General features: G+C 35.5%; 2 protein-coding genes across 7 annotated transcripts in view; both read left to right on the forward strand.

Moving 5' to 3' along the window:
* The window catches only part of ATR (ATR serine/threonine kinase), a 40,413-nt gene extending 36,128 nt beyond the window's left edge, over window positions 1–4,285 (forward strand). Inside the window, 3 exon segments of the mRNA XM_032193338.1 lie at window positions 455–606; window positions 2,092–2,197; window positions 3,614–4,285. Coding sequence (XP_032049229.1) covers window positions 455–606; window positions 2,092–2,197; window positions 3,614–3,787 — 432 coding nt within the window. The 3' untranslated portion in view covers window positions 3,788–4,285.
* Window positions 4,286–5,311: 1,026 nt separating this feature from the next.
* The window catches only part of XRN1 (5'-3' exoribonuclease 1), a 39,509-nt gene continuing 16,830 nt past the window's right edge, over window positions 5,312–27,990 (forward strand). For all 6 annotated transcript variants that reach the window (XR_004253612.1, XM_032193532.1, XM_032193527.1 and 3 more), the window contains exons 1-27: window positions 5,312–5,388; window positions 7,595–7,827; window positions 9,172–9,269; window positions 9,618–9,727; window positions 9,822–9,932; window positions 10,160–10,242; window positions 12,361–12,448; window positions 12,548–12,716; window positions 13,205–13,272; window positions 14,141–14,275; window positions 15,169–15,229; window positions 16,000–16,105; window positions 16,418–16,507; window positions 16,656–16,812; window positions 17,159–17,278; window positions 18,326–18,495; window positions 19,374–19,494; window positions 19,591–19,689; window positions 21,462–21,565; window positions 22,079–22,210; window positions 22,939–23,101; window positions 23,564–23,677; window positions 24,124–24,222; window positions 24,384–24,499; window positions 25,618–25,764; window positions 26,126–26,215; window positions 27,154–27,289. Coding sequence is in view for 5 of the 6 variants with exons in the window: in XM_032193532.1 (XP_032049423.1) it covers window positions 5,314–5,388; window positions 7,595–7,827; window positions 9,172–9,269; window positions 9,618–9,727; window positions 9,822–9,932; window positions 10,160–10,242; window positions 12,361–12,448; window positions 12,548–12,716; window positions 13,205–13,272; window positions 14,141–14,275; window positions 15,169–15,229; window positions 16,000–16,105; window positions 16,418–16,507; window positions 16,656–16,812; window positions 17,159–17,278; window positions 18,326–18,495; window positions 19,374–19,494; window positions 19,591–19,689; window positions 21,462–21,565; window positions 22,079–22,210; window positions 22,939–23,101; window positions 23,564–23,677; window positions 24,124–24,222; window positions 24,384–24,499; window positions 25,618–25,764; window positions 26,126–26,215; window positions 27,154–27,289 (3,195 nt within the window). In the remaining variant the exon portion in view is untranslated. The remainder of the gene's footprint in view (window positions 5,389–7,594; window positions 7,828–9,171; window positions 9,270–9,617; window positions 9,728–9,821; window positions 9,933–10,159; window positions 10,243–12,360; window positions 12,449–12,547; window positions 12,717–13,204; window positions 13,273–14,140; window positions 14,276–15,168; window positions 15,230–15,999; window positions 16,106–16,417; window positions 16,508–16,655; window positions 16,813–17,158; window positions 17,279–18,325; window positions 18,496–19,373; window positions 19,495–19,590; window positions 19,690–21,461; window positions 21,566–22,078; window positions 22,211–22,938; window positions 23,102–23,563; window positions 23,678–24,123; window positions 24,223–24,383; window positions 24,500–25,617; window positions 25,765–26,125; window positions 26,216–27,153; window positions 27,290–27,990) is intronic.

Genomic DNA, 27,990 nt, shown 5'->3' on the forward strand with positions numbered 1-27,990 from the left:
AATTGCTCCTGCTTCCATTTCAGTAAGAGTAAGTTGTCCTACATAGCCCTTAATTAAGCGGGGAAAAAAAAAAAAAAAAAAAAAAAAGGAAATAGCTTTAAGCAAACCTGTGAATTATAAAAGTTAGCATTTTGCTTCAGACTACAGATTTGTGTTATGTATTTAGAACATATGTGTATTAACATAATTATATATTTAGAACATAAGTGTATTAATGCATGAAAGAAATTATTTGGACATGGTTATCCTTTATTCATGGTAATTTGCTTTTAACAGATAGGGCTGTGATCTGACCAAACATGTCTTCTCACTTAGGAATCTGCCACAGGCAATGACAGGGGGGAAAAAAAAAAAAAAAAAAAAAAAACTTAGAACAACACAAATGTTACCTTTATGTTACTACGCTTTAAAATGCAGATAGCAAAACCTTTTTTTTTTTTTTATCAATGTAAAGGGAGAAACTTTTGAAGTTCCCGAGATTGTTCCTTTTCGTCTCACTCATAACATGGTTCATGGAATGGGCCCAATGGGAACAGAAGGTCTCTTCCGAAGAGCTTGTGAAGTCACAATGAGGCTTATGCGTGATCAAAGGGAGCCTCTAATGAGGTACGGCAACTGTTTTTGCCATAAACTCTGAAAAAGCTCTCTGTAGTCTAAACATCTAAAACAGTAACTGCTAGTTGCAGCATATGGCTGTCATGCAGCTCAGTCTTAATATAACATACAGTTCAATATAAACTAATAGAAATATTCAGCGCTAACTTCAGACTCAGTGCTTTGTTACTACTATAACTAGATAATGCTTATATATTAAAAATTAGTACACGTTGCTGAAGTTGCCTTTTTTCATTTATCTTGTAGTTTTCTTGGTTCTTCCTGAGTTAAATGCATTTTTATCCTGGATTTTTCAGGTCCCAGGAGATAGTCAGTGATCAATGTTCTAATATTTGGCTTAGGTACCCATCTTGTATAATAATTTCAAACCACTTTTCTGCATTCATTCTTTAGAGATCATGCAATGTTTTTCAGTGTACAGTGGGAATAAATTTTAGAATATGGTCACAGGTCTTTTCTGATATCTGATGGAACAGCAAAAATGGGACTTGCAAGTCCCCAAGTGAATTGTCACAACTGCTTTGATCAGCTGTGAAGATCATATTATCTCTTTGACAAGGTTTACTGTTTCCATGTTTCAGCTGACAAAGGGTCAGTCCTTTCCAATTCATTTCAGGCAGTCATTTAGGACTACATAAGTAGCAGTTGGAAGTGATAGTAGCTAACGAAATATTTCATCAGAAGTAAATGTGCAGTTATCTTCACAGAAACATTGGGAAAGGCAGTTAATTTGCAACTAATGAGTGGCTGTGAACCGCAGTAACTTCAGCTGGTGATCTGAACTCCAGAAAGAACTGATGTCCACAGCAGAATTGTTTTGGTCTGATTAATTTCACAAGAAAACAAAACTGCATAGGAACACTTGAATTATTCAAATAATTGCATAAAATGACAAGTTGAAGGTTTATGATGCAGGTCTTAATATATTACTGTATAACAAATAGCTTTGTTTTAAGGCAAAAACAATGAATAAATTGCTCACCCTCAGATCCTCAGATTTTTAAGTCTTAAGGGGGAAGAAAAGATCTAAGACCTACATCTTTAAATAAAAAGTTCAAATGGAAGAGTAGTTAAAGATCTACAAAGACTAGATAATAAAAGCATTTTTTTAATTGTCTTAGGAATATCTTGCCTATCTAGTATTTTAGTTACAGAACTTGGTGTAGAATAATACAGATCATTTGATAAAATACATAATAACAAACTGTTTTGTTTCAAAGTCACTTAAAGCATTAGTCTTTATGAAATTACTAATAGCAGTGACATGGAGAGAGATGAAAAGGAAAAAGATGCTTGTTTTTTGTGTTAAAGCTTTTTCCCCCTCATTTCAGAATATGAAAGTTAAAAGGTAAAGAGCAATATTTTGGTTTTGTAGGTACAAAAAGTCTTGTTTTGAAAAGTATGTGTTGGTCAAAATCAATTAGAGAAAATGCGTATTTTATCTTTCTATTTTTTTTCTTTAATGCATTTATTTAGTGTCTTAAAGACTTTTCTCCATGATCCTCTTGTGGAGTGGAGTAAGCCTGTTAAAGGGAACACAAAAGCACAGGTGAACGAAACTGGAGAAGTTGTCAATGAAAAGGTTAGTTCAAAACAAGCATAGCTTAAGGTATTGAAATGGCACGCATCCATTATGGTTGCAAGTTGCATATTTTCTAATTGAAATCTTAAATTTCTTATTTTTCTGTTTCCTTGATTTGAAAATCACTCTGGTTGTTTCCTCTGGATTATCTCAATGCTAGTCTCTTTATATCCTTTTTAAGGATAACTATTATTTTTATTGATAGAAAATATCATTTATCTGCTAAAGAATCAAGCAAAACACAATGCATAATTTTGTCATTAGTGTTACCAAATCTTGGACGACATCAACAGAAAACAGAATAGGAAAGGCTCCTGCTTTTTCTTTCTGTAAAATTCTTGCATGCTTGTCCAGAGTAACAGTGATGGTAACACTTGGAAAGGACTCCAGATGTCCTTTCCAGGCATACTTGGTGCTTTTCATGAGTGGACATTTATACAACAAGGCCCTTATTTATTCAATAATATGAATGGGGTACTTGGAAAATATTAATTACTGTTTCTTTCATAGTTGCTGCCAAATACTGTATTTTTTATACAAACTATAGCTTGTACAAGCTGTAGTATTTATTCTCTTTCCCTTCTGTAAAACGTCTGATTTGTCTGACTTTTTTTTGGCTTTAAAAGGAATGTTTTAAAAGACTAAACGTGTAATAGCACATAAAACATATGATGCACTGACAAACAGGGCAACTAAGATAAAAACAAAATACTGTACTGAAGCTATATTCCTGAGCTTCACTTGAGCACATGAAATCTTATCTTCAAATAATTGCCAACAAAGCTGTTTCTACAGAGCCTTTCATTTAGTTACAGGATCACCCACATAGTTAACATACATAACTGTTTTTCTGGATAGATGGCAATATAATACTTGAGCTTTAAAAGAAAATTTGAATATAATTGGTATGAACTAGCTACTCTAACTGAGCCTCAAAACAGTTCATTTTGAGTTGTTCAACACAACCTGTTATGAGACTTCATTTTCAGTTGCTCATAATTTTGGCCTAAAGTGTAGGTTTCCTTAATTTTATCCAGAATTTTAAAACATAAAAATAAAGAAGGCTTTAAAAAAATAAATAAATAAATGCAAATTCAATTTTTTATTTATTTATTTGGAAGGAATTCTATGAAATAAAACATACTAACATTTTCAAATACTTTTGCATAGCTTTCTCATTTTTTTCTGGCAAACTTTATTTGTAAAATTTAAGACACTAGCTCTAATTTGACCAATAATGTATCTATTTTGGAGAATGATTTTAAAACAGTAATTATCCTTTAACTGGTGTAGACGTTTTGTATTAAATTAACACACAGATTTTAAACACATCCTAATAATGATGTTTTATTTTAAGATGTGGAAGACCATGGAAAATAACAATATTCAATTATTTTTCCTTTTCTTTGTTTCTAGGCCAAAACCCATGTCCTTGATATAGAACAACGGCTACAGGGTGTTATCAAGACAAGAAACAGAATAAAAGGATTACCCTTATCTATTGAAGGGCATGTTCATTACCTTATTCAAGAAGCAAGTGATGACAATCTACTCTGCCAAATGTATATGGGCTGGGCTCCATATATGTGAAATCTGTTCATTTGGGAAAGATGCCATCACAATTTATGAAGTTGTAATATTCTTCAGAGGGTATTACTCAGTGATAACTGGTTACTTTTGTTTTGTGATTGTAAGTGGTGGCACAGTCTTAAAGGTCAATCTGAAATCTACATAAAATATACAGAACACTTGCAGGCATGTTGTGAATGTGCTTGCAGATGTGTCAGATGTTACAATTTGTTTTTTTTTGTACAAAAAACAATGTACATATGAGCAGCTAAATGGACTATACAAGTCTGCAAGTTTCTTAGGTTCTTATGTACTCTGAATATATTTTCAGTGTTGAAAAGGTGCACTCTATTTTTAAAATACTGTATATTTTTATAAAGATTTCCTCATTCTTCATTACTTCATTTGTAGATTAGAAAATCTGACATTACATTTTATACTGATATGATGTAAAGGGGTGCTTTCATCTTTTTCTACTCAGAGTTCAAAAGTATATTTCTATTCAGCAGTGCAACTTGATTTTTGGTTTCCTTTTGACTCTGTTCCACGTGGCCATAATGTCTGAAAAGTTGTCCCTTGTCTTTGAGAGGGAGGGGTGATATTTAGGATCTCAAGGCCTATCATGAATAAACTCACAAAGTGTATTCTGAGATTGTTTCTTGTTAGCCCTTGCCTACTGTGCTAGCAAGCCCTCCTGAAGGAAATGGGAGTAAGAGGTGAGTTGGAACATGCTGATGACACACTGGAACATGGTGACATGGCTGTGACACTGGTGCAGCAGGCAGGGTATAGGAGCTGTGGCTGCAAAACACATTCAGGCTCCTGAGAGTTCTGGACAAGAGCTTTTTGCTCTGCACAATCCCCTTGGAAAAGTGCAACTATAACGAGTGATTTCTTTTCAGATTCCATTTCAGACTAGGTACCTATGGTCAGAAGGGATATGCTATTCCTGTACAGTATTGCTTGATTCTCTGTGCCTCCGAGGTGTAAGGATGGAAGGGGAACAATAAGAAAGATGAGGCTCTGTTTTCACATTAGAAAGTTAGTGTGCTTTTTTTGTGCTCTTGCTGTTTTGAAAGAACCAGCATTGTTCCTTTTCGTCACAGTGATGCTGAGTTTAGGCTCTGGCGGTCATTTTTCACTCCACATCGTTTGGAAAATACGTTTGAATGTTTTTTTTATGCCGGGTTAGTCCGGTCCCTGGAGATCTAACAGGTCCCGTTCTAAACCCGTTACGGCCTCCAGCAGCCCACCGCCTTCCCCGCTCGCTGCGCTGCCTTTCACGGCTCAGCCCCCGAGCCTCGCCCCCCGCCGGGGGCAGCAGAGGGCCCTGACGGCAGCGGCCGGCCGCGCAGGGGCCCCCGTGCCGTCCCCGCCCACCTCCCGCCCTCAGCCGCGACGTCACGCGCGGCCGCTCTGCCCGGCGCACTCTATGGTCGCCGCGGGGCGCTCTATGGCGCGTGCGGGCGGGCTGTCAGCGCGGCGCGCCGGAAGGAAGCGGAGCGGGGCCGGCGGCGGGGCGCGTTGGGGCGCGGGGCGGGGGGGCCATGGGCGTCCCCAAGTTCTACCGCTGGGTGTCGGAGCGGTACCCGTGCCTCAGCCAGGTGCTGAAGGAGCACCAGGTGAGGCGGCGGCCGCGGGGCGTCGGGGCCGGGCGGCACCCGGGGGGGCTGGGCCGCCGGCAGGGCCCCAGCGCCGCCCTGTGCTCCGCCGGGGCTCGGGGGCCGCTGCGGGGGCCCGGAAGGCGCTGGGGGCCCCCGGGCGGGAGGTGCGGGCCCGGCCGTCGGTCCCACCCTGCCGGCCTGGCGGCTGGCGGAGCGCTCCCGGCCCGCGCGGGGCTGGCGGCCGCCGGGGGGGCCCTTCCGCTGCCCCGCGGCCCCTGTGCTGGGGTGAGGCTCGGCTGCCTTCGTCTGCAGCCGTGCGGCCGAAAGCCGGGGCTGCTGGCCGAAAACGGGCGTGCAGGTAGGAGCTGTGGCGGCTGAGGGGGCTGCAGGTGCCTGCCCAAGCCAGGGGAGTACCCCCAGGGGTGGCACCCCTCTGAAAGCCTGTCAGAGCTGTTCAGAAATGAAAGCGCAACTCAGCCGTGAGTAGGGCAGTGCTGCCGCTCTGTAGCCAGGCTTTCTGGAGGCTGGATGATGCAACTTGCTTGTGTGGGCTACTCACTGTTTATAAAAGAGGAAAAAAAATGCCTAGGCTGTTTGTGACACGAGACTGGGATGGTAACGTGTATCTACGTTCTTCCTCATCTTTACTAGACCTCTCAAATGTATAGCCTGATGCATACTATCATCCAGGTTAGGACTTCAAACTGTTTCAAATGTATTCGCTAGTATATTTTGTGTAAAAGACAGTGAGGCTTGTTCTCTACTATTTTGGAAGCTGTGTATCTTGGTGTTTTGAGATACCAGGCTGGTGGTTGTCCACATTTGTTCTGGCAGGTAACTGCTGTCTCGGGTGTTTCAGTGCTCTGAAAGTTTGCTTTCAACCACCTCCCGCTCTGGCCAAACAGAATCAGATGGTAATTTTTGCTAACATATATCTGATGTCCTGTTTATTACCATTTGTAAGCAGGAGTGCTGGCTGAACTATGATGTCAGCCTCATCTGTCTACATTGATAAGAATTTTTCCCAGCGTAGGCTACCTGTCTAAGCTACATCTTTTTTTTGTTCCTGTCTGCTATTACAGAAAATCTACACAGAATAATAGAAGGCGATTTCTGTGTAAAACACGCACAATTATTTTTCAATTGTATTGTGTCTGTGCTTCTTAGACCATCTGTTTTCATACATACATGTCTGTGTATGTCTATATATATATATATGTTGCTTCCATACAAAAGCACAACATCCTGTTTTAGTTTTTCTCTCGTTATGATGCTGCCTGTGTAATGCCCTGCTCAGTTCCTGTTTAAAGGTGGTGCCTGCGTTGATGAGTTGAGTTTTGAGCGAGCTGAGAGCAGTATGGCTACTGAGTTTAACTATACCGAAGATCACTGAGCACAACAAAAGAGTAGTTATTGCTGGTGGCTGGAGGTTCTGCCCCTGGAGAATTTTTATGAGCAGTCATACTGGTGGATTAAAGAGTCGATTTGTTTATTGCAAACTGCTCTTGTGCTTATTTGGTTCTTTTGGCAACAGAAAGGTAGTTAACGGCCCCTTTGTGCCATACGTTGTTTGTGCTCTAAATGTTGCTTGTGAAGTTGGGCTGCTCCAGAGAAGGCTATGAGATGAAGCCAGGACAGAGCTCCCTAGAACTGAGACTTAGGCAAACAGTAAACCATAAGTTTGGAATTCATGACAAAGAAGTTGATGATACTGCTGATAACTACTGCTTTTGGTGATAACTACTGTTCTCTAGACTCACAGACAGCGATTATCATAGCTAAGCATGGAGTGGTCACGGTAGGAACTGTTTGACTAAGAGAGCCCTAAGGCTGATTTTGCTTTTGAAATAATATTGGAAACTGCATCCTCAGTTTTGTAGTTTGTATTGTTTTTGTAGTGCAGCTATGCAAAATGGAATCACTTGGATTTTCTCCTCGTACCATGTAGAACATAGCTATCTCTAGAATTGTGTTGCCTTTGCTGGGCCAAAAATGTTCAGGATGGGATATGAATCGGTTCACCGGGAAAATCCTAATAATGGAATGAAAGCACAGAGAAGCCTGTAACCAGTCAAGATACTCTCAGCATGTTGGTGTATGTAGGTTCTGGGAAAGCCTTGCCACCTCGGTTCATTTCCAGAGTTTATTATTCTCAGCTGTGCATTGTGCAGTGACTGCGTTCCTTCAGCTGTTCCCAACTGGGTACTAACTACGGCTTGCTTAGATTCCAGAATTTGACAACTTGTACCTGGACATGAATGGCATTATACATCAGTGTTCACATCCAAATGATGATGATGTTCACTTCAGAATCTCAGAAGATAAGATTTTTGCTGATATTTTTCACTATTTGGAAGTACTGTTTCGCATTATTAAGCCAAGGAAGGTTTTCTTCATGGCAGTTGATGGTGTAGCTCCAAGAGCAAAAATGAATCAGCAGCGTGGAAGACGTTTTAGGTGAGAATATTTGTTCTTCTCTCTCTATTAACCTCTGTCTTCAGGTTAATAAACATTTACCTAAAAACATTTACTTAAACGTATACCATGAAAAATAAAATATATTGTGAGTAGTCATGCCTTTGACAGTGGCTTTAATATTTAGTTAAGTGAAGGTAGCTGCTTGTAAAAGGTTAATATGTACAATCAGCATTCCAGAAAGGAAAGTGTGCTTGTTACTCAGATCTTCCTCTGTGTGTGCAAAGCTTGGGTGGGGGACAATGGAGACTTTTTTTTAATACGAAGTTTTCAGTGGAATAAATCTGCACTGGAGTTCATGAGGATGTCTGCAGGTGGTTGATAACTTATGAGAGTCTTCGCTCCTTGTGAATGCTATTGCTAGAGAGGCCTTTTGGGTAACTACAATGGGTTGTTCTTTGCCAGTCATAGAGGAGAAAGTTTGGGAACTAATAAATCTCTGGCTTCTGCGGATACTTGTTATCAAGCTAGCTCAAATGTACAGCTGCAAGTAAATTATACAGTGTTAACAAATTAATATTTAATGTTTTGGGACATGTGAAAGTTGTTTGGAGACTGACAATACAGGGATACTGAGTGAAATGGGACAAACACATGGGGAGGAAAGGGACAAGAGAGAATACTTTCAACCAGGGAGGGTGTTTTGTTGTTTGCTTATCTGTTTTTAAGGAAAAAAGAAGACGGGAGAAGGAAGGAATTAAGAAATCTAGAGTTCTAAATTAAAAAAAAAAAAGGGGGGGGGGAAGCAGAATTGAGAGAACAAGTAAAGTCTTTAAACCGTATAGGAGAAGAATCTATTAAACCATTTCAAGACATTGATTTCTATTTTTCTGTTTTAGAAGTGCGCATAGAATCCTTGACAAAGAATACTGGGGTGATTTTGTTTGTTTCTCCAGCAGTGGCAATCAGTTGTTAGTTCACACCTCCCTCCCCTCTGTGGTACTCCAGACTTGCTGCTTTGCTCATTGCTGTTCTGAGATTGCATTTTCAGATGTATAGATCCCAAGAATTACCTTTGTCTCAATGTTATTTTACTTTTCTTAGGATGAGTTACTCAGTTATCTTCTAGGTAATCTAAATATTAATTTTATCTGAGTAATGATGGATTATTGTCATTACTGGGTAAAAAAGCTATTTGTAGGTCTTGTAGTTCTATCAGAAGCAAGTTCAAGCTCTGTTCAGGAGTTAAGTGTCTCTCCCTCTTTTTTCTTTTTTCTTTATTTTTTTTAAACATTCTTTAAAAATCAACTAATAAATATTTTTTTTCAGAAATATGTTATGGTAATTCCTTCTCTACCCCTTATTCCCACCCCTGTTTTGCTTCAGGTCAGCAAAAGAGGCAGAGGACAAAATAAAAAAGGCATTAGAAAAGGGAGAAACTCTACCTACTGAAGCCAGATTTGACTCCAACTGTATTACACCAGGTAAGATATTTTGTTAATTATTTAAATTAATGTCTAAATTTAACATTAAATGTGTTTATTTTTTTAAACCTATAGTTTGGTAATATTTTCCTATCTATAAGTGCCTTTTCTTTTGAAATTACAGGAAGTTTGAATAGCTTTTAATATTGTTGATTTACTGTCTTGTTCTAGGGATTTTTTAAGTTGGTATGGGGGAAAAAAAAAAAAAAAGAAACGTCTTTAAAAAACAGTTGTACGCCTTTTCTATTACAGCATCTGTATCTGTTATTATAAATACTTGACATATGTAAATGCAATTTTTAATGATTAATTAAAAGCTTTGTGTTTAACTTGGGTTTCTGTTTTCAGGAACTGAATTCATGGCTAGATTGCATGAACATCTTAAATATTTCGTCAATATGAAAATTTCTACAGACAAATCCTGGCAGGGAGTAACAGTCTATTTATCAGGCCATGAGGTCATTGCATTTTCTTATTTTTCTTCAAAATAACAATTTTATTTGAAATAAATATATATGCTTATTTATTTATGTGTGTATTTTCTCCATGCAGACTCCAGGGGAAGGAGAGCATAAAATTATGGAGTTCATCAGATCAGAAAAAGCAAAGCCCCATCATGATCCAAACACAAGACACTGTCTCTATGGCTTAGATGCTGATTTGGTATGTGAAATTAAAATAAGAAACAACAGAAGTTTTCAAAGTATGTATGTCTGTGGTTTGTAAGCACAGTGTTCCAAAATTTTATTCAGCAAACATGTAACTTTGTATTCCTACAAAGTTTTGAATTTATAATGAAACAGAACAGCAAAATTTATTTATATTGTTCAAATCTTGTGTAAAAGTTTTAAAAAATGAAATAAGACCTTTCTAATATCTCTTTGTAATAGATTATGCTGGGATTAACAAGTCATGAGGCACACTTTGCGCTCTTAAGAGAAGAAGTCAGATTTGGTGGTAAAAAATCTCAAAGGTGAACTGCTTTTAACTTTACTCTTAATTTTATATAAGATGAAATGAAATCATAAAAGGTACTATGTAACTAAAACTGTCTTTGTTGATTGCATGGTAAATTAATCAAGTCTTAGTTTATTTGTTAGAGTATATGTGAATTTAGAGAAATGAACTTGTTAAATTGTGATTTAATTTGTTTATGTGAGAAAATGTATGTTGTCAGGGCAGCTAATTAAAAAGTCCTTAGGCCTTTGGTGTGTTGTGCTTCTTGCTTCATATTCTGAATGGGGTAGCTTAGGCTGTACTGATGCTTTTTCCACACTTCTTATTAAAAACATTTTTAAAACTCAATTATCTATGAGGTAAGTGGCTGGAATAATTATTAAAATAAACTGTTCTAAAGTGGCTGATTGGTTGCTGTTATTTTGGATTTGCTCATTTGAACGGACTCATGCGTTATGATCAGTCAGGATCAAGTGTTTTGTTCCAGAATTGTGCATGGGCATGGAGTTATTCTGAATTAATAGAAAAAATATTTTTGGTAGATATTTCTGTGAGTAGGTTCCTTCTGTGAAGAACCTTAAACATGTATTCAGTGGGTCAAGGCAAAGGTGGGAGAGACCAAGAAATACTCACTTTTTGGTATAATAAAGCTTTTGGATAACACAGTAATAAGTCGTATAATTCTTTAGGTTTATGCATTAGCAAAAATGATACATGTTTTTATTACCAAGGACGATGTGATAAACATCAGAAATAAGTGTTTCATAGTCTTGTGCAGTCATCTTTTCAATTAAATTGATAAATTCTGCCTTGTTATGTTGATGGTGTTGGCATGTAGCAGTGTAATGTTTTAAAGGAGCTAATTCTAATTAAAGAAAGAGGTCCCTTTCCCATGTTTTTAATAGAAGAATATAATAGAAGTGTGACAACATTTAGTGAATTAGTTAAATAAAAAATGAAAAAGCAAGATCTCCTGGTACCATTTTTTCCTCAAGCATTGCACTAGATGTAGCATTTTTATGATGTCTAGATAATATGGCTTATTACAGGAGTTCACTTCAGGAAGTTGCGGGAATTGCCTTCTGTCAATATGGTCACTTCTTTAAAGAGTGTTTTCACTTGGGAATTTGAAAATATTAAAAAAGGATACAAACTAATATCTATCAGCAGTTAATTGATTGAGAGGAATCAGTTTTATCGGGATTTTCAAATCCAGTGACATGACGAATGACAGGTGAAATAATCATCGACCTGGATTTGCCAAAGTTACTTTATACCAATTTGAAAATTAGGTTTAAAAGAAACAGAATTGGATCTGAAGTTCTGCACAGCCAAGTGTAGCTCAGAGTTTGTCTTAATACTGTTCGTTTAAGTTTGTGTGTGACACACGTTTCTCAGAGGATTCTGGCCCAAATAAAGTGTGTGTGTGTGTGTGTGTGTGTGAATATACAGGTGTTTATGCTGGCTTGCCATTGGAGGTGTTCCAGCTAGTTATAATATCTACAAGGTGAAATAGTCCTCTACAAATTTAAAATACATCAAAGTTTCTTCGCTCATTAATTTCTTCATGTATGTATTAACTGATTTTGGCATAACTTTAGTAGATATAAACTAGTTTTATAAAGGTAGAAAAAGAAGGAAAGAAAAGAATACATGGCGTCTGCTTTAAACCATATATGAATATTATATTTGTCTTCCTCTGTGTGCAGTAGTAGCATGTGTTGAAGGCACTAATAGATAATGCATTTGGAACATGTTTTCACAGTGTTCTCTTAAAGAAGTATTTCAAATGACTGAGTACGTAACCCAGCCAGTTTAGACATGAATCTGCATACTCCATGTATTCAATCTAGTCCTACAATATCTTAAGAAGTACATTGGTTTTGGTGCAAAGTAAGGTTAGGTTGTCCCTCTCTTTGGACAACAAATTGCCTAAGAGGTATTTAATGCAATGTGGAATAGGTTGACTCAAAACAGTTTAATTTTAAAATAGAGGGAAAAAAATGTTTATATACTTGATCCTGCAAAGTTATAATCCTCAGATTACTTATTTTTAGATAAACTTGGGCTTCTTAAATATTCATGTTGTAACTGTGTTTATAAATAACTGACAATGTTTTTGAATAATTTACAGAGCATGTGCACCAGAGGAAACCACATTTCATTTACTGCACTTATCACTGATGAGAGAATATATTGATTATGAATTTTCACCAGTAAAAGTAAGTTCTAACGGAACTGTCATTGGAGGAAAAAAAATCCTGCAAGGTTATATGAAAACTTCATAATAAAAATGTTACCTTTTTTTTTTTTTTTTTTAGGATAAGATTCCATTTGAATATGATATTGAAAAGATAATAGATGATTGGATCTTGATGGGTTTCCTTGTAGGCAATGATTTTATTCCTCATCTACCTCATTTACACATTAATCATGATGCACTGCCGCTACTTTATAGAACATACATGGCTATCTTGCCAGAACTGGGAGGTAAGGAGTTCTGGGGATTTTTGTTTGATTTTTAAAGTCTGAACAAAGGGAGAGCTATAGGGCAGAGTAAGAGCAAAAGGTTGAGTTAAACTTACGTACTGTCCTACCAGTTGAGCAATAGTGGTTGATAATCCTTACTGAATCTGGTCAATTTATTTTTCTTATTTAGACTTCACTTGTCTCCATGAGTATTTTTATGTTTGAAAATACAGCTCTTCACTGCAGGCTTTTCAGTAATATGAAACAGAACCAGTGTAAGAAATGGGAAAGAACAAAAATATCACTGAATTCAGCTCTGTTATCTCATACCACTTTTTATAGGACCTCTAAGAGATGATAAGTCTGTAGGCTTGCCATAGAACACATCACTGTCAGTAGTAGTTAGATTTGAGTATAGTTTAAAAAACTATATTTATTGTCTATGCAACATTTCGGTTTTAATTTTCAAATTGCTAACTTAAAAAAACATACTCTTTTTTTCCCAATAGGTTACATAAATGAAAATGGGCATCTGAATTTAAAACGCTTTGAGAAGTATCTCATGAGATTGTCAGATGTAAGTACTTTCATAATTATGCTTCATAGAATGATTCAGTCTGTTACATATGAATTCCATATAGTGCCCTAAAATGCATTATGCTGATGTCTTAATGAACTGCTTAATAACTTGTGTTTTACAAGTGGTGTCATAAGCTATTTTATCATGGGATCCAATTAGATGTTGTTTGATCTTACCATAACTTGAAAGGAGAAAGCTTGAATAATTGGGTTTAGGCTTTATAGCCAGCATCTTTGAGCACTTCAGGTCAAATGAGGGTTCACCAGTAGCATTATAGTTCTCAATTATTGATGAATGAATGACAACACTGGGCAAAGTGTGTTGCCAGCTTTGCTTCCTTGCTGGTCAGAACTTTAACTTTTTTGGCTTTTGTGGCATAAGGCATGTCCAAAGACCTTGGAAAGCAGTATTTTTTTTATTTTTTTTTTGCAAGTTTTGTTATTAACATTACTCATAAAGAGCTATGAAGTGTTAGTACGTCTGAGGCAGGCATCCACATTCTTCATTAACAAACTGACATTCAGGAAGATGTCCTATTATGTGCCACTGCATTAATCCATCCTAGAGATTAAAAAACGCATAGGGCCTCTAGAAATGGAAATGTTAAAACCTTATGAAGGGCTTTAAAGGAGGAAGTTCATCTGCTGTTCCTGCTTCAGCCCTGTCTTTAGTTTCTCAGGTAGAACTATAAAAGTGTTGTGTATGTTGTATGAGATGATACTACCCAGACCATATATACCTCTATTACTTGTAGGGCTGATTATGAAGTTTGGCAGTTATCTAAATCTTTTTTTGTAATCTATTGCTACCCTACTCTACATTTTCCATCCCTCTGATATTTCTAAACTTGAATCTTTCTTTGCAGTTTGATCGTGAACACTTCAGTGAAGTCTTCGTAGACCTAAAATGGTTTGAAAGTAAAGTAGGCAATAAATACCTCAATGAGGCAGCTGGTATTGCAGCAGAAGAAGCCAGAAACAATAAACAAAAGAAACAGAAGGTTAGTGTTCTACATACGCTATTTTGGAAATAAAAATGATATTTTTTGTAAATCAGTAGTTTGCTAGCCATAGCAATTTAAATTGCACATGCGTTAAATGGAATAAACTTCTCTTTTGAGCTTTTTTGGCTATCTTTCAGTATATACCTTCAGCAGAGTGTAGCAGTAGCAGCAGGAAATTTCTTCAAATTATACCTGTGACAGTATATCGTTATCCCATTCTTTAGTGTAGTTTGTGATTTGTAAGAGCAAGATTTTAACTATTCCTTTAAGAAGGAATGCTTTATTTGTGGTTGTTTTCTTATTTGCCACAGAAGTTTGGAGCAGCTGTATAGTGTTAGCTAGTCGTCTTGACTGATCCTTTGAATGACAACGATATCTCAGGTACAGGGGAAGAGGGCCAACTCGATGATTCCACTTACTGAAGCCTTTAAGAGCGCTGTAGACAGAGAAAAATCTGTACTTGTTTTTTTTTGAGTCAAACGCAATTTCTTCTGTACTTATTTCCCTCAAAAGTAATTTGAACTGTTTTAAGGTTGCTAAAAATTTGATTGCATAGTTGTGCCATAGTAGAATATATGATGTAGGCAAAATATTTGTATTAGAGAGTTTTGGAAATACTTATATTTTGGTACACAAACAAGCATTCGAGTATTTTTTGTCTAAAGATGATTGAGATATTGTCTGAGGCTGTGTCGTTGTTTGATGTGTATGGATAAAATCCTTTTCCCCAGGCAATTACAAGGGAAGGAAATACAGTGATTCTATACCTAATAATAATAATATTTATTCATATTTATTTTAGCCGTTTGAGTTGCAGATCATGTGGTTATAGATGAGGTATGTGTGTGTTAGCCTGTATTTTTACCTAATCTCAAATATTACTTTAATAGGCTCAGGAAAATTCTCTATGTTTGGCTGCATTGGAAAAAAATGAAGCTGTGACCTCTAGAAGTAAGTGCAAATTATTTTTTCATTTGCATATAACAACAACAACAAAATGTTAATTTGAGTATAAATTTGGAAAATCTGTAAGAATTTCATTCCAGAAATTTCTTTAAATAAAAGAGTTGTGTAATCAGCTATTGGGAAATGGAAATGCATATAACTGGCTTGTGGTGAGAGAGCAGGGCTAAAGCTTTTGAAATGCTTCATACCTGACCAGGATTTCCATAATGAAATATGAATGAGCAAGTCTTCAGTAACAGTATGTTTTTGGTAACCATATGCCTAGGTAATTTGTTACAGAGATCAGGAAAAAATAAACAGATTCGTTGTTTTAGTGGTGTTTGTTTTTTGTACAGCTCTGGATTTTTTTTGTTGTTGCATTAATTGTGTTTTTAAACTCATTACATTTACTCAAAATAAAGGCCTTTGGGTCCTGCTTTGGAATTTCTTGTCCAAAATCTATAAATTTCAATCTGTGGGGAAAAACATATTTTTTTTCTGAAATTATTTTCAAATGGTTTATATTTCTGCTCAGTTATTATATAATTGGGCTATGAAATATATTGCCAGTCTTCTAAAGAAAAAAAAAAAAAAAAACAGCTGAAAATTTTGTTTGACTGCTCTCTGTTGCTTTCTGTGCAAGGAAGGAACAAGCATACATAACTGTGAATTGAGAATAGAGTTCAAGCATTAAATCAAAACTGAATGTCTTGAAACCTTGTTATGATAGAGACCTTATGGAATCTTAATCCATATTTTTTCATGGCTTCTTTCAGCCGTGTTGGAAGATGAACCAGAAGATGATGATCTGTTTGAAACAGAGTTTAGGCAATACAAGAGAACTTACTACATGACTAAAATGGGTGTGGATGTAGTTTCTGAGTAAGTGTTTACTTCTTTTTTCATATTATTATTTTTTTTAACACAAAAGACAGGTCTTTGTATATGTGTAATATAAAACAGAACGTACATCCATGTTGAAAGCAGAGAGCACATGGCATGGTGATGCTTCTGGCTACAAGTCAAGTTTTCTGTTAGAAGTATTAGAGGACTAGAGAGGAAAAAATAATCCCTTAGTAGTAAATGGATCTAGAAAACTGTGTGCTTACTAGGTTCTCTAAGTGCTCTATCTTCGTTCCTATGTATAAGATGCCGAGTAGAGCTAAGAATTACCTTTTATCTTTTTATTTTAAGTGACTTCCTGGCTGATCAAGCTGAATGTTATGTCCAGGCAATACAATGGATTTTGCATTATTATTACCATGGAGTTCAGTCATGGAGCTGGTAAGAAAAATTGTCAAATGAGAAACTGTTTCAGAATGGAACAGCGTTCACTTTATTTGTAGGAAACATGTCATACGGTTCTGTTTATTTCTCATCTGTGTACACTGCTGTAGTATAATTAATTCAAGATTATTTTTTCTCCCTGCAGGTATTACCCATATCATTATGCACCTTATCTGTCAGATATTCGCAACATCAGTGAACTCGAAATCAAATTTGAACTGGGAAAACCTTTCATGCCATTTGAACAGCTTCTTGCTGTACTTCCAGCAGCTAGCAAAGATCTATTACCTAAATGTTACCAGGTAGGATTTAGAATTAAGTCACATTTTTCTATCATTTACTGGTTTTGTCTGTTTTATTTTGAAGTAACTTTTTTTCTTTATATTTTACGTGTACTCTTAGGTATATTCTACTTCTGAATCTAAAGTTACATACTTTTACTTCTTACTATTCTTATATGTTTTCAAGTTAGTAAATAAAACACAATGTTGAACTTGCTAAGTAGTTTGACCAGGGCAGTTAAATTATAATTTTTTAACTCCTATACAGCCTTGAGCTGATTTTAATACCAGATTTCATCTCTCTCTTCCTAGAAATAGTGCTAAACTGTCTCTTACATTGTTTGATTCTCCTATTGTATTTTCATAGCATTTGATGATTAGTCAAGACTCTCCTATTATAGAATATTATCCACCAGACTTTAAAACTGACCTGAATGGAAAACAGCAAGAATGGGAAGCTGTGGTATTAATCCCTTTTATTGATGAGGTAAATTCTTTTAATGTCTGCTGTAAATTCTTTTAATGTCTGCTGAGAGCTTTGTAACAAGTCTATCTATAGATTAATTAAGAAGTTTAGGAGAAGTGCAGCTAGATGGAAGTTTAAATTAATGCCTGATTAATTAACCGTGGGAAAACATTGTTTGCTGCCTGGAGATCAGGTTAAATTAAGTTACCACAAGCAAAGTTACCTTCAAGTAGTAGATGTCTTAAATAAGGAATGTGGGATTTTTAGCTTATTTTTGTTCTTTTGATCAGGTAGTCAGATATATAATTTCTTGAGAAAGATGTCTATTCCTAAATATATACAAAAATACAATGTGTCTGTAAGTAAAATAAAAGTAACAAAAATACACAAAAATATAAAACAGCTCATCTACAGAAATTCTCTTCACCTGAGCACCAGTAATGGGCAGAAGACTAAGTACAAATTGAGCAGTAGAATGTTAAAGGGCAGCAGTACAATTAAATTATCCTGTTGCCTGTAGGATAACAATATAATGTATTTATGTTGTTCTCATAACAAGTCCTATTGTCATATTCTTATCCGACTAAATTTAAGTACATCAAAGAGCGAATGAAAATTAAAATACAGAATAGATACATATTCAGGTAGTGATGTGTGTTTTTCAATTGTTTTCGTAGTTCACAGTGAAAAGTTGGTGGGTGTTAGTCTCTTCACGAAAGACAAGTTTTTTCTTGAAAAACTTGGAATTGTTTGAACCTTTTCTAATAGTTAATTTGGAGGAAAAAAAAAATCTTCTAAAATCCTTCTAGTCTTTCTTTGAATGCTAAATCCAAAAGGTAAAATGTGGCTAATATTCTCAAAGTATGTTTCCAAAAAAGGTAATCTTTATTCTCCAAAGCTATTACACTCTAATTTTCCTAGTTCTATCCTGCACCTGGGATATAAGGAAGAGAAGGCTGCTCTTAGTGAATGTATTAACCAGAAAAGCACAGGTATCCACCTTTCTAGTGCAAGACTTCCCTGTGCTCATTTCTGTTGCCAGTTTCACATATTTTCTCTTAAATTTAGAAACGACTGCTGCAGGCCATGGAATCATGTAATAAGTACCTAAAAGAAGAGGAGAAACGCAGAAATACTCACAGTGCCTGCTTAATGTACTGGTATGACAAAGATGTAGAGTTCCAGTACATGTCTCCTTGGCCAGAGAAATTTCCTGCAATTGAAAGGTGTCATACCAGGTAATTCTGGAATAACTATTTTAGTGTAGATTAAAAGTTGTTAGAGCACTTCTGTTTGCGTTTTAGACAAAGCTTGTATATGCAGATACTTACTCTGGACAATATAAACTGTTGCATTACATCCTATTTGTTCTGGACAGTATGGTAAGAGTTGTTGTTGTGTGTCTTCAAGAGTTGCTTTGCAAAGCAGATGAACCGGTGTTAAGTCAGCAAGAACACTCTAGAGAATTCTTAATTCTCTAGAATTAATTCTCTAGAGTTCTCTAGAGAATTCTTAGATCTCTAGACACAAAGGATGAAAAATTGGTGCAAATATCTGATAGTGGTGATCAACCCAATAATTTCAGACCATTTGTAAGCCATGGTAAGTATTTGGATCCAATGTGGAGTATTGAACACAAGTGTTTTGTTAATTTTCCTCTCAGTTCAAGTAGCTAGCTTTATTTAACACAGTCTGAGATTTCAAGATTAAATGGAAATATAACCTTTATTGTACTCAAACTTGAGACACATTAATAAAGGAATGCCTGTTGTGGGATTTTATTTGGTGGAGAATGAACAGTTGTAAAGATGTATGTTATTACCACATGTAACTATTGCTAGTTTGGAAGTTGACAATGACAGTGAATTAAAATAGCAAGGTTGCAGTGTATTACGGCTTGAAGTTAAGTTTTGTCTTTTCTTAACGTAGTATCTTCTCAGCAATAACATGGGTTTCATAGTTCTCTTGTATAGATTTCCAGAGGTTTAAATTAATTACCACCTTATAGGGTAGTCAAATATTTTGTTAATTAGTGTTCCTAAGGTTTGAGTGAGTAATGAGAGATTCTATAGTTAAAATAGCTGTATGAGCAAATGTTGTTCAACTTGTTTTTTAGGTATAAAACAATACCTTTGGATGCTTGGCATGTAGAAATTACCCACAATCAAATAACTAAAATCAACAAGAGTGCATTATATTTTTGTGGATTTCCTACTTTAAAGCACATTAAACATAAGGTAAATGATTTCAGTCTTCTGACATTTTAAATTCTGTTTTGTAAAATACTACATAACATTTCAAGGAATTTTTATGTACTGTTTTGTTCTACCCAGTTCTGTCTTAGAAAAAGTGGTGTGCAGGTGTTTCAGCAAAGCAGCCATGGAGAAAACATGATGTTAGAAATTGTAACTGATGAAAACTCAAAAGATCAAGTAAGTATTCGCCTCCTTTAAAAACAAACAACAAACAACAAAATTACCCTTTTCCCCTCTCTCCCCCCCCCCCCCAAAAAAAAAAAAGCAACCAACAATCAACGTAAAACTTTGTCATGAAGAGTCTGAATTTGATAAATAGTCAAATTTGAAATGCTAGTTATTCATATCTTCTCAATAGTGTACTAAAAGAGAAAAACATTTAGAGTAATTCCAGAACTTCCAAAATCTAGTAAGTATTAAAGAGTGGTTGAATATATTGAATTGGATAGTTAATTTAAAAGAATGTCTTCAGATTATTTTTTCTGAACTTCAACTAGTAAAGCTTTGATCTCAAAATGAGCTTTAAGTTCTTGAAATTCAATGAATAGAAGGGAAGGTGAAATACAGGTGAATGTTCAACGCCATAGAATGAATTGCTGGAGTAGAAGCTCTGGAGTTCTTAGCTGCCAGCCCAAAGTTTAGTCCATTTGTAGAAGTTTTCTTAGTGCATGTTTTTGAAAACAGCTGTTCCATTTCACTGGAAACATTAGCTGTATTAGTTCACAGCAAAAGCTTTTGTTGACTGTTGGAGTCAAGAGTTTTAAAAAAAAAAAAAAAAAAAAAAAAAAAAACAACACATACATTAGCATTACAATACTAAATTTGTGTAGGGAACAGTCTAGAATTCTGGGAAACTGATGAAAGATTTGAATTTGTCCTAACTTCAGACTATTAAATGTGTGGCATCTTAGTAGTGTTTCTGGCATTTCTGATTGTCCAATACTGTTAGGTAAGGACTTGGTGAGACTCGCTCATAACAAACTAATAGTTGGAAATAGTATAATGGTAAGGAAGAAGGCTCTTCAGTTAATTGCCTCTTGTGTTGTGTTGTGGAGTACACAGGCACTTCTTATCAGTATCTTTTGATCAACATAGCAGTTACACCTTCCACTTAAATGAAAGTGATTGATAAAGGAAATACAAGAAAGAGTTGATGCAGCGACATTAAGAAGCAAAATATTTTTTTGAAAATTCTTTCCAGGACATTAATTGATAATCAAAAATACCAGGTAGCAAAAGACAAATCTAGGAAAATAAACAGAAGAAAAAAGTTTCAAAGACTTACATAAATTGATTAAAAAGAAGAAAAAAAAAAAAGAGAAAAGGAAAACAAACAAAGTGAGTGTTTATGGTAGAGAGATAAGAAGAGTGATAGGTGGCAAAGAGTTAAATAAGCAAAAATAGTAGTTTAAAAGATAGCTGAAACTAATTGGATGAAGAGAATATAATATGAGACTAAAATTACAAATGCTAGGAAAGTCCTGGACATAAGTGCTGTTACTTTGTTTCCAGGAGATACAGAAATAAAATCTGTAGTACAAACTGTTATACTAATCTCAAATTTTCAGTTTGATTATTATGTCCCAGAGATGCAAATTGTTCTAAACGATCTACCATACACACACACACGCACACACACACAAAAAAAAGGAAGCATTTACTAGAAATGGAAGTCGACCCCAGTCTAATAACTAACATATACTAGTTGTAAGCAGACAAGCTTGGAATGTGATACTCTTCCTAAAATATATAATGTGGTTCTCTTCATCATTTCTAATCTGATTATATGTAGTATGTATCAAAATAAAATTAGTAAGCTAAAATTAGTCTCTTCTGCAAGAAAAAAAAAGTTCTTTACTGATTTTTATTGAAAAACAAGCTAATTTCTTTTCTTAAAATAATTTTGAGTTTGTTAAAAGAGTAAAAATGGTAACTTCTGTTTTTTTCAGACAGTGGAAAATGTTGCCAGTTTGATACTTGGAAAGCTTGTTTTTGTTAACTGGCCACACCTGGAAGAAGCCAGAGTTGTTGCTGTGTCAGATGGAGAAACCAAGTAAGTGATGTTTCATGGGTAATTAAATGCCTTCTTTATCATTTCTTTCTGATCAAGTTCGTTAGGCTGTATAAAAAAGTTTTTTGGTTTTGTTGTAATGCTTACTAACAGCAATTTAGTCCAGATGTATCCAAGGCTGCTTGATGGAAGAATCTTTGTTTAGCATCATTCTGAGTTTTGGTTATCAGCGTAGAAGTCTAGTCCTTCAATATTTCACTCTAGATTTAGAAGTTTGGGAGAGCTCATTCTTAACTTTGGGGAAAAAAAGCACACACAGAAATCCAAATGGAATAAAGTAGAAGAGAACATTTCTGTGTAATCTTCCTTTCAGTACATGCACTGGTATTTGATCTAAAATTATACTGTGAGAACTGTTGTGGGTGGGTAGATAAAAATACAAGTTTTCCATGTCCTTAAAAAATAATTTCTAACTATTTTAAGTTTTGCTCATGGTTGGTTATGTCCAGATTTGTCTCATTTGGTTAAATTCATATCTGTCATAATATTCTCAAGGTTCTACTTGGAAGAACCACACGGAACACAGAAGCTCTACATGGGAAATGCAGTGCCCCCAACTAAAGTGGCATATGTTGGAGATAAGGAGCAAAGCTTGTGGTTAAAAGAAGTGCAAGGTCTTTCAGAGCAGTAAGTAACTTTGAAGATGAAAGCATAACATGCATGTTATCGCTTAGTTATGTTTTGTTGCCTTATCATAGTCCTAAGTAGCAGAGAAGAGCTGCTGCATTTGTGATAATAAAGGTTAATGAGTTCACTGGAATGAAAAACAAAATTAAAAAATAAAAAGTAACAAAGCATATGTTGAAATTCCAGAGTATGTGGAGTTAGTCATTAGGTGTTTAAAATCAGATGCTGTTAAAAAAGAATTTTCAATAAATGAGTATCAGACGCTTCTGGTCTTAGTAATTTAATCCGCAGTTGTAGGAAGTATATAGAATGGAGTCATATAGTATCAAGGTACAACTTCAATAGCTTAATATTGTTAAATCTGAATACAGCTCACATTTCTAGAGTGTGGGTGACCAACAGAATACACCTGAGTTACTGTAGCTTGCCATTTCATTGTCCATCATTTGAAATAACTGCCCTAATTACTCCTTACCCTTCCTTTTACCTAATGTAAAGGTAAAACGGGTTTAAATTAACAAATTTAGCTACATAGCGATGGCTGCACGGTGATGGGTAAGCAATTGATGAAGCTGTTCTGGGTGTTTATTTATAAAACAGGAAATAAAACATTAAAATCCCTTTGTTAGAAGTAACTTCAAGTAAATTTTTATTTCAAAAATTAATTCCACTACCTTGGCAAAGTTCTGTTTATTGTAATCAAACTAAATATTCTATTTTGTGCTCAGTTACCAGAGAAGAAAAGGAATAATTATTCACGAAACATCAATAGTTGTGTATGCTCAGTTACTCACTGGCAATAGATATCAACTAAACCAAAATGGTGAAGTGTATTTGGAGAAGCAGTGGTCAAAACAAGTTCTTCCTTTTGTTTACCAAACTGTTGTCAAGGTAAATACACAATTTCAATATCTTCTTGCACTTAGTTCCTTACTCCATTGAGTGGAGGGAAGAACATATGCACCTTTTAAATAAAAGAATGAACAAAAATAAGCATCTTAAATTAATGTCATTTAGTATATAAAAAATATAATATGCTTAAGCAAGTATTTTGTCACAAAATCTAGGGCCCTATTGCAAAGTAGAGATCTGTAGGAAAACATGTTTTTTTATCATAACTGATGATGTTTTGAATGAAGTACTGTAGTGGTGCTCTACAGGGTAGCACAGTTGCTCATGTACAAGCATTTGTAATATAGCAGTAATTTCTTTGCCCTCAATGAATTATTTTGTATTTGAAAAGAATACTTCATAAGTGTTTTAGAATAAGCATCTATTCATATGAACTTTTAAATGATTCTACTGGAACTGAATGACAAATAAAATGTAATCCATTTTGTCTTTTTTATATAGGATATCAAAGCCTTTGACGCTCGTTTTTCAAACATCAAAACTTTGGATGACTTGTTTCCTCCTGGGAGCATAGCCTTTATGCTGGGATCTCCTTACTATGGCTGCATGGGAGAAGTTAGTTAAATTTTTCCCTCCTGGATCTCTTTACTTTCAAGCTGAAAATAATCAAAGATGTGTGGCAGTACTGGTTGTTTTGCTAGTTGAAGTTTTAAATTGAACATTCCCTGGTGGTTTAGTCAAAGTAGAGGTTCTTCTGCTTTCCCTATCTCTGTTGCTGGCATGACAGATGTAAGGTAGCATAGCTTGAATGGAGGGTTATTTTTTTAATTATTTGGGATAAATTTCAATACATAGATGTCCCAATTGGGACTGCTTTCAGTCAAGGATTCCTTTGACTTAATGCTGTTTGATTGCCTTTGTGCCAAAGCAGTGTTGGTCAAGGAAAGATGATCCTAAAGCATCTCTGCATACTGCAGCAAAATTGTTGATAAAATACGCTTGAGGATCTATTATCCAAAGACTGCTGTTTTTAATTCTAATGTATTGTGTTTCTCTCAAAGGTTCAAGATTCACGTGATGTGATCCCAGAAGGTAGAATTCGTGTAGTTTTCAATATTCCTTGTGAACCTCAGCTTGATCCTTTAATACAGAATCAGCATGTAAGTACTTCTGGTTTTGTAGTAAAAGCTTAAATACCATGTTGAATGTATTTTGCATTGGTTAATATTTTTAAAAGATGTTTCCATGTTATTCATTTGCCCTTGGTATGTAAATCCTTATCCTTCAGGAATTGCCAATTTTTTGTTTGTTTGTTTTAAAGAAATACTCTGTGAAATACAATCCTGCATATATTTTGGCCAGCCGTCTTGGAGTAAGTGGATATCTAGTCTCCAGATTTACAGGGAGTATCTTTATTGGAAGAGGATCAAAGAAAAAGTAAGTTCATGTACAGAGCTTGTACATGACCCTTATTGGGTCATCGCACAAGAAAACAAGAATCCCAGAATGTGGGGAAGCCTCTGCAATATAGATAGTTTCAAATTCATCTCAGTGCATGAGAAAAACGTGTTCTGAATAGATCTCTTCTGGGCCATATAAAATAGAAATCTGCGTTAATTATGTAGAGCTTCTGTGCCTTTGTTTTTAAGGAATGTTCTTTAAAAGAGGAGGTGATAATCTCAGTACGTGAAATCAGGCACCTGGCTTTATATTATAGCTGTATATATGAGTTCATGATTCTAGGTACTTTCACAATAATGTCTTTTTTGCATCAGACAAAACTGAAGGAAATGGTGATTATTTATGTTTTATATTAAGCATTAAATCATTACTAATTAGATCATTAAACTAAAATACTTTTTCCAGTTGAGCATTTATTTAGATAGAACTCTTTAAAAGTGCCCTCAGAGTAAGTCCATTTTAACAAATGCCTTGTGAAACAAGCCACCAACAACACTGTATTGAAAACCTTAGCAACCAGCTGGAAAAGTGAGTTTTGATTTGGTGCGAATCATTCTATGTAGGCTAAAAAAAAACCCACACATATTCCTTTTCCCACACTTAGAATAAGAAGCGGACTTGGGATCTAATTTCACTGTACTTATCATTACTGCTAGTAATAATAATTGTACTTGATTACGTTTGGTAACTGTGTTAATTAAGACTAAAGCTGCTTAAAATCCACAAGGGAAGAAAACTCTGTAGTTCTCTGAATTGTTGTTTTCTGGGACAGCTTACTAAATATGATATTTGAACATCTGCTTGAGACCTAATATGTGTGTGTGTTTAAAAACATCGTTCTACGTCATGGTAAATGACAAGTAGATTGAGATCTCAGTGAAGAGAGAAAGGTTAAATATTCCTTCTGCAATAAGGAATGGGGATGCATGTGGCCAGCTGGCATACCACAGCTGTTGCAATGCTGACAAGTAAACTGTACAATGGACTTAACTTCCGTGGTTTAAGAATGAGGATTAATGTTTATGTGGTTTATATACGTGTTGTGTGTGCACATGTGCATTATTGCAAGTTAATGAACTTTTTCTTATTTCCAGTCCTCATGGAGATCACAAAGCAAACGTGGGGCTGAACCTGAAGTTTAATAAGAAAAACGAAGAAGTTCCTGGCTATACTAAGAAAGTCGGAAATGAATGGATGTATTCTTCTGCAGTAGAACAACTACTTGCTGAGTATTTAGAAAGGTAGATAGATATTGGATGTGAAGTTCATCTAAACTATTGAAGTTCATCGCAGTCATGAGTTTGTCCTCTAGATTTGAGTCTTCCAAGAAATGATGAGCTTGCTTTTGGAGATTGCTTGATAAAATTTCTCTTCTTCCAATATTCTTCTACTAGTCTTTCCTTCCAAAGTGAAGCATATTTTGGAATTTTGTCAGCAGCTCACATTTGAGAAGTAAACAGTAAGGCATTAGTTTAAGTGGAAGAAAAAAATCCGCATGGGCTCCAGAAATTTTGATGCCCATCGAAGTTTGTTTTGTTAAAGTTTTTTTGTGTATCTACATGATATGAAACAAAATCTCTTTCTCTTTTATTCGCTCTCTAGAGTTCCTGAGTTGTTTAATTATATAGCCAAGAATAGCCAGGAAGATATATTCTATGAAGATGACATTTGGCCTGGTGAGGATGAGAATGGGTAAGCACTCTCTCCTTTTTTCTTCTAGAATAAGCAGTAAGGATGACAGCACCGAAATTCATGATGGCAGCTAAGTACCTGAAACCATGCTGTTCCTTGAGCAGTAGGATTGCTAAATGATCAGTGAAAAAATTATCAGAATACTGTACATTTCAGTTGTGAAGTCCAAGTCTGTTAGACTCCTATGTCAACTCCAATAAATGAGTAATTGAATTTTCAGTGGCTACTTCGTAATGCTTGTGTTTAAAGTAACCCTCAGTATGCATTATTACAAAATATTGACAGCCACCCAAAGATTGTTTTTGGAGAAAACGTAATTATTTTAAGTGTTTAAGATCACTTTGAATCTGAAAAATAACACCTACAGAATTCTGAGTAATTTCCACATTTTAGTATACATTCAGTCAGTTTCACGGGAGACAGGAAGCAACCTTGGTTCTAGATACAATGTAGTAATATAAAAGAAACTTCTGTTGCATAGTATACCCTGTTCATGAGTCTAAGTTGGTAAGCCAGTATCAGGTGTATGTCATCATGGGACTCTTCTATTATAAGAATTTCAAGTTTGTGCTCCGTTTTACAGTAGAGGCATGCTCTGAAGTTCCTTTTTACTATACTGTGAGAAATAGTTGGTCTTGGAACTTTAGATCACAGCTGAACACAGTTGGATGAAAACATAACTTACTGAATATTTTAAAATAATTTCTGTTTTTCATGATTATTTTTTTTTTTGGCTGAGGCAGAGCTTGAGGTTTTTGAAACAGTACAGCATAATTCGGATAATTTGTTTTTTGACCCTTTCTGTGAAGTCATAGAGCACTCTTAGATCATTAATTTTTGAATGTATACAAGCATTATGCCTGTGTCATAATACTTGACTGGGAACCTGATAAAATGTTTAGTTTATATAGTTGTAATTTGTGTCCTCTTTTGTGTAGGGCTGAGAAAGTTCAAGAAATTGTTGCCTGGTTAAAGGCACATCCTGTCTCTGCGTTATCTCGCTCATCTTGTGACTTGCAAATTTTGGATGCAGCCATTGTTGAGAAAATTGAAGAAGAAATAGAGAAATGCAAGGTACAAACATGTCTTGATGTCACTGTGAGCAATGGGGAACCAAAAAGTAGCTGCTCGTTATTTTCCATGTTCTTACATTAGAATAGGACAATGGAAGATCAGTTGTCATTCCAAAGAAAAGGAATGTAAGATATGAATTTGCAATGTAAATTGTCACAGGAATTCAGTTATTGATTCATCTCATTATTGGACTTTTTTTTTAATCGACTCACTGTTTTTGAGGTGATTCAGCAGCAATAGGCTACACGTTGAACTCTTTTTGGTGATTTCAGAAAGAAACAGTCATCAGTATATGTTCTGAACTTCTGTAGTGCTGTTTCCAAGTGCAATTGTAGCTCTTCTTCCCTTGCAGTTTCTCTTCTGCGAAAATTTGTTTAATGAGGAAAATTAGAAAGTTATTTTCTCCAGGCTACAGAGCAAAGAAGGGACAAAGAGAGGAGTTACTAAAGCCAAAGTTGAAGGCAAAGCCACATGAAATGATGGAGTGATGTCCTTGAAACTACTTGCAAAGACTGATAAAATTGGTTTGAATTTTGGAATTAGTTGGACAATACAAGCTCTTTCAGTAAGAAATCGGTCATGTTTTAAAAACTGGATTTAGTCAACTTTTTAGTCACATTTCATGAAGTATAACGAGTTCTCGTGGTGTAAAAGAAACAAAATAATTCTACATTATGTCTTCAAGTGATTTGTTGTACCTG

The sequence above is a fragment of the Aythya fuligula genome, chromosome 9 (assembly GCF_009819795.1).
Source record: "Aythya fuligula isolate bAytFul2 chromosome 9, bAytFul2.pri, whole genome shotgun sequence".
In the NCBI taxonomy this organism is placed as follows: Eukaryota; Metazoa; Chordata; class Aves; order Anseriformes; family Anatidae; genus Aythya; species Aythya fuligula.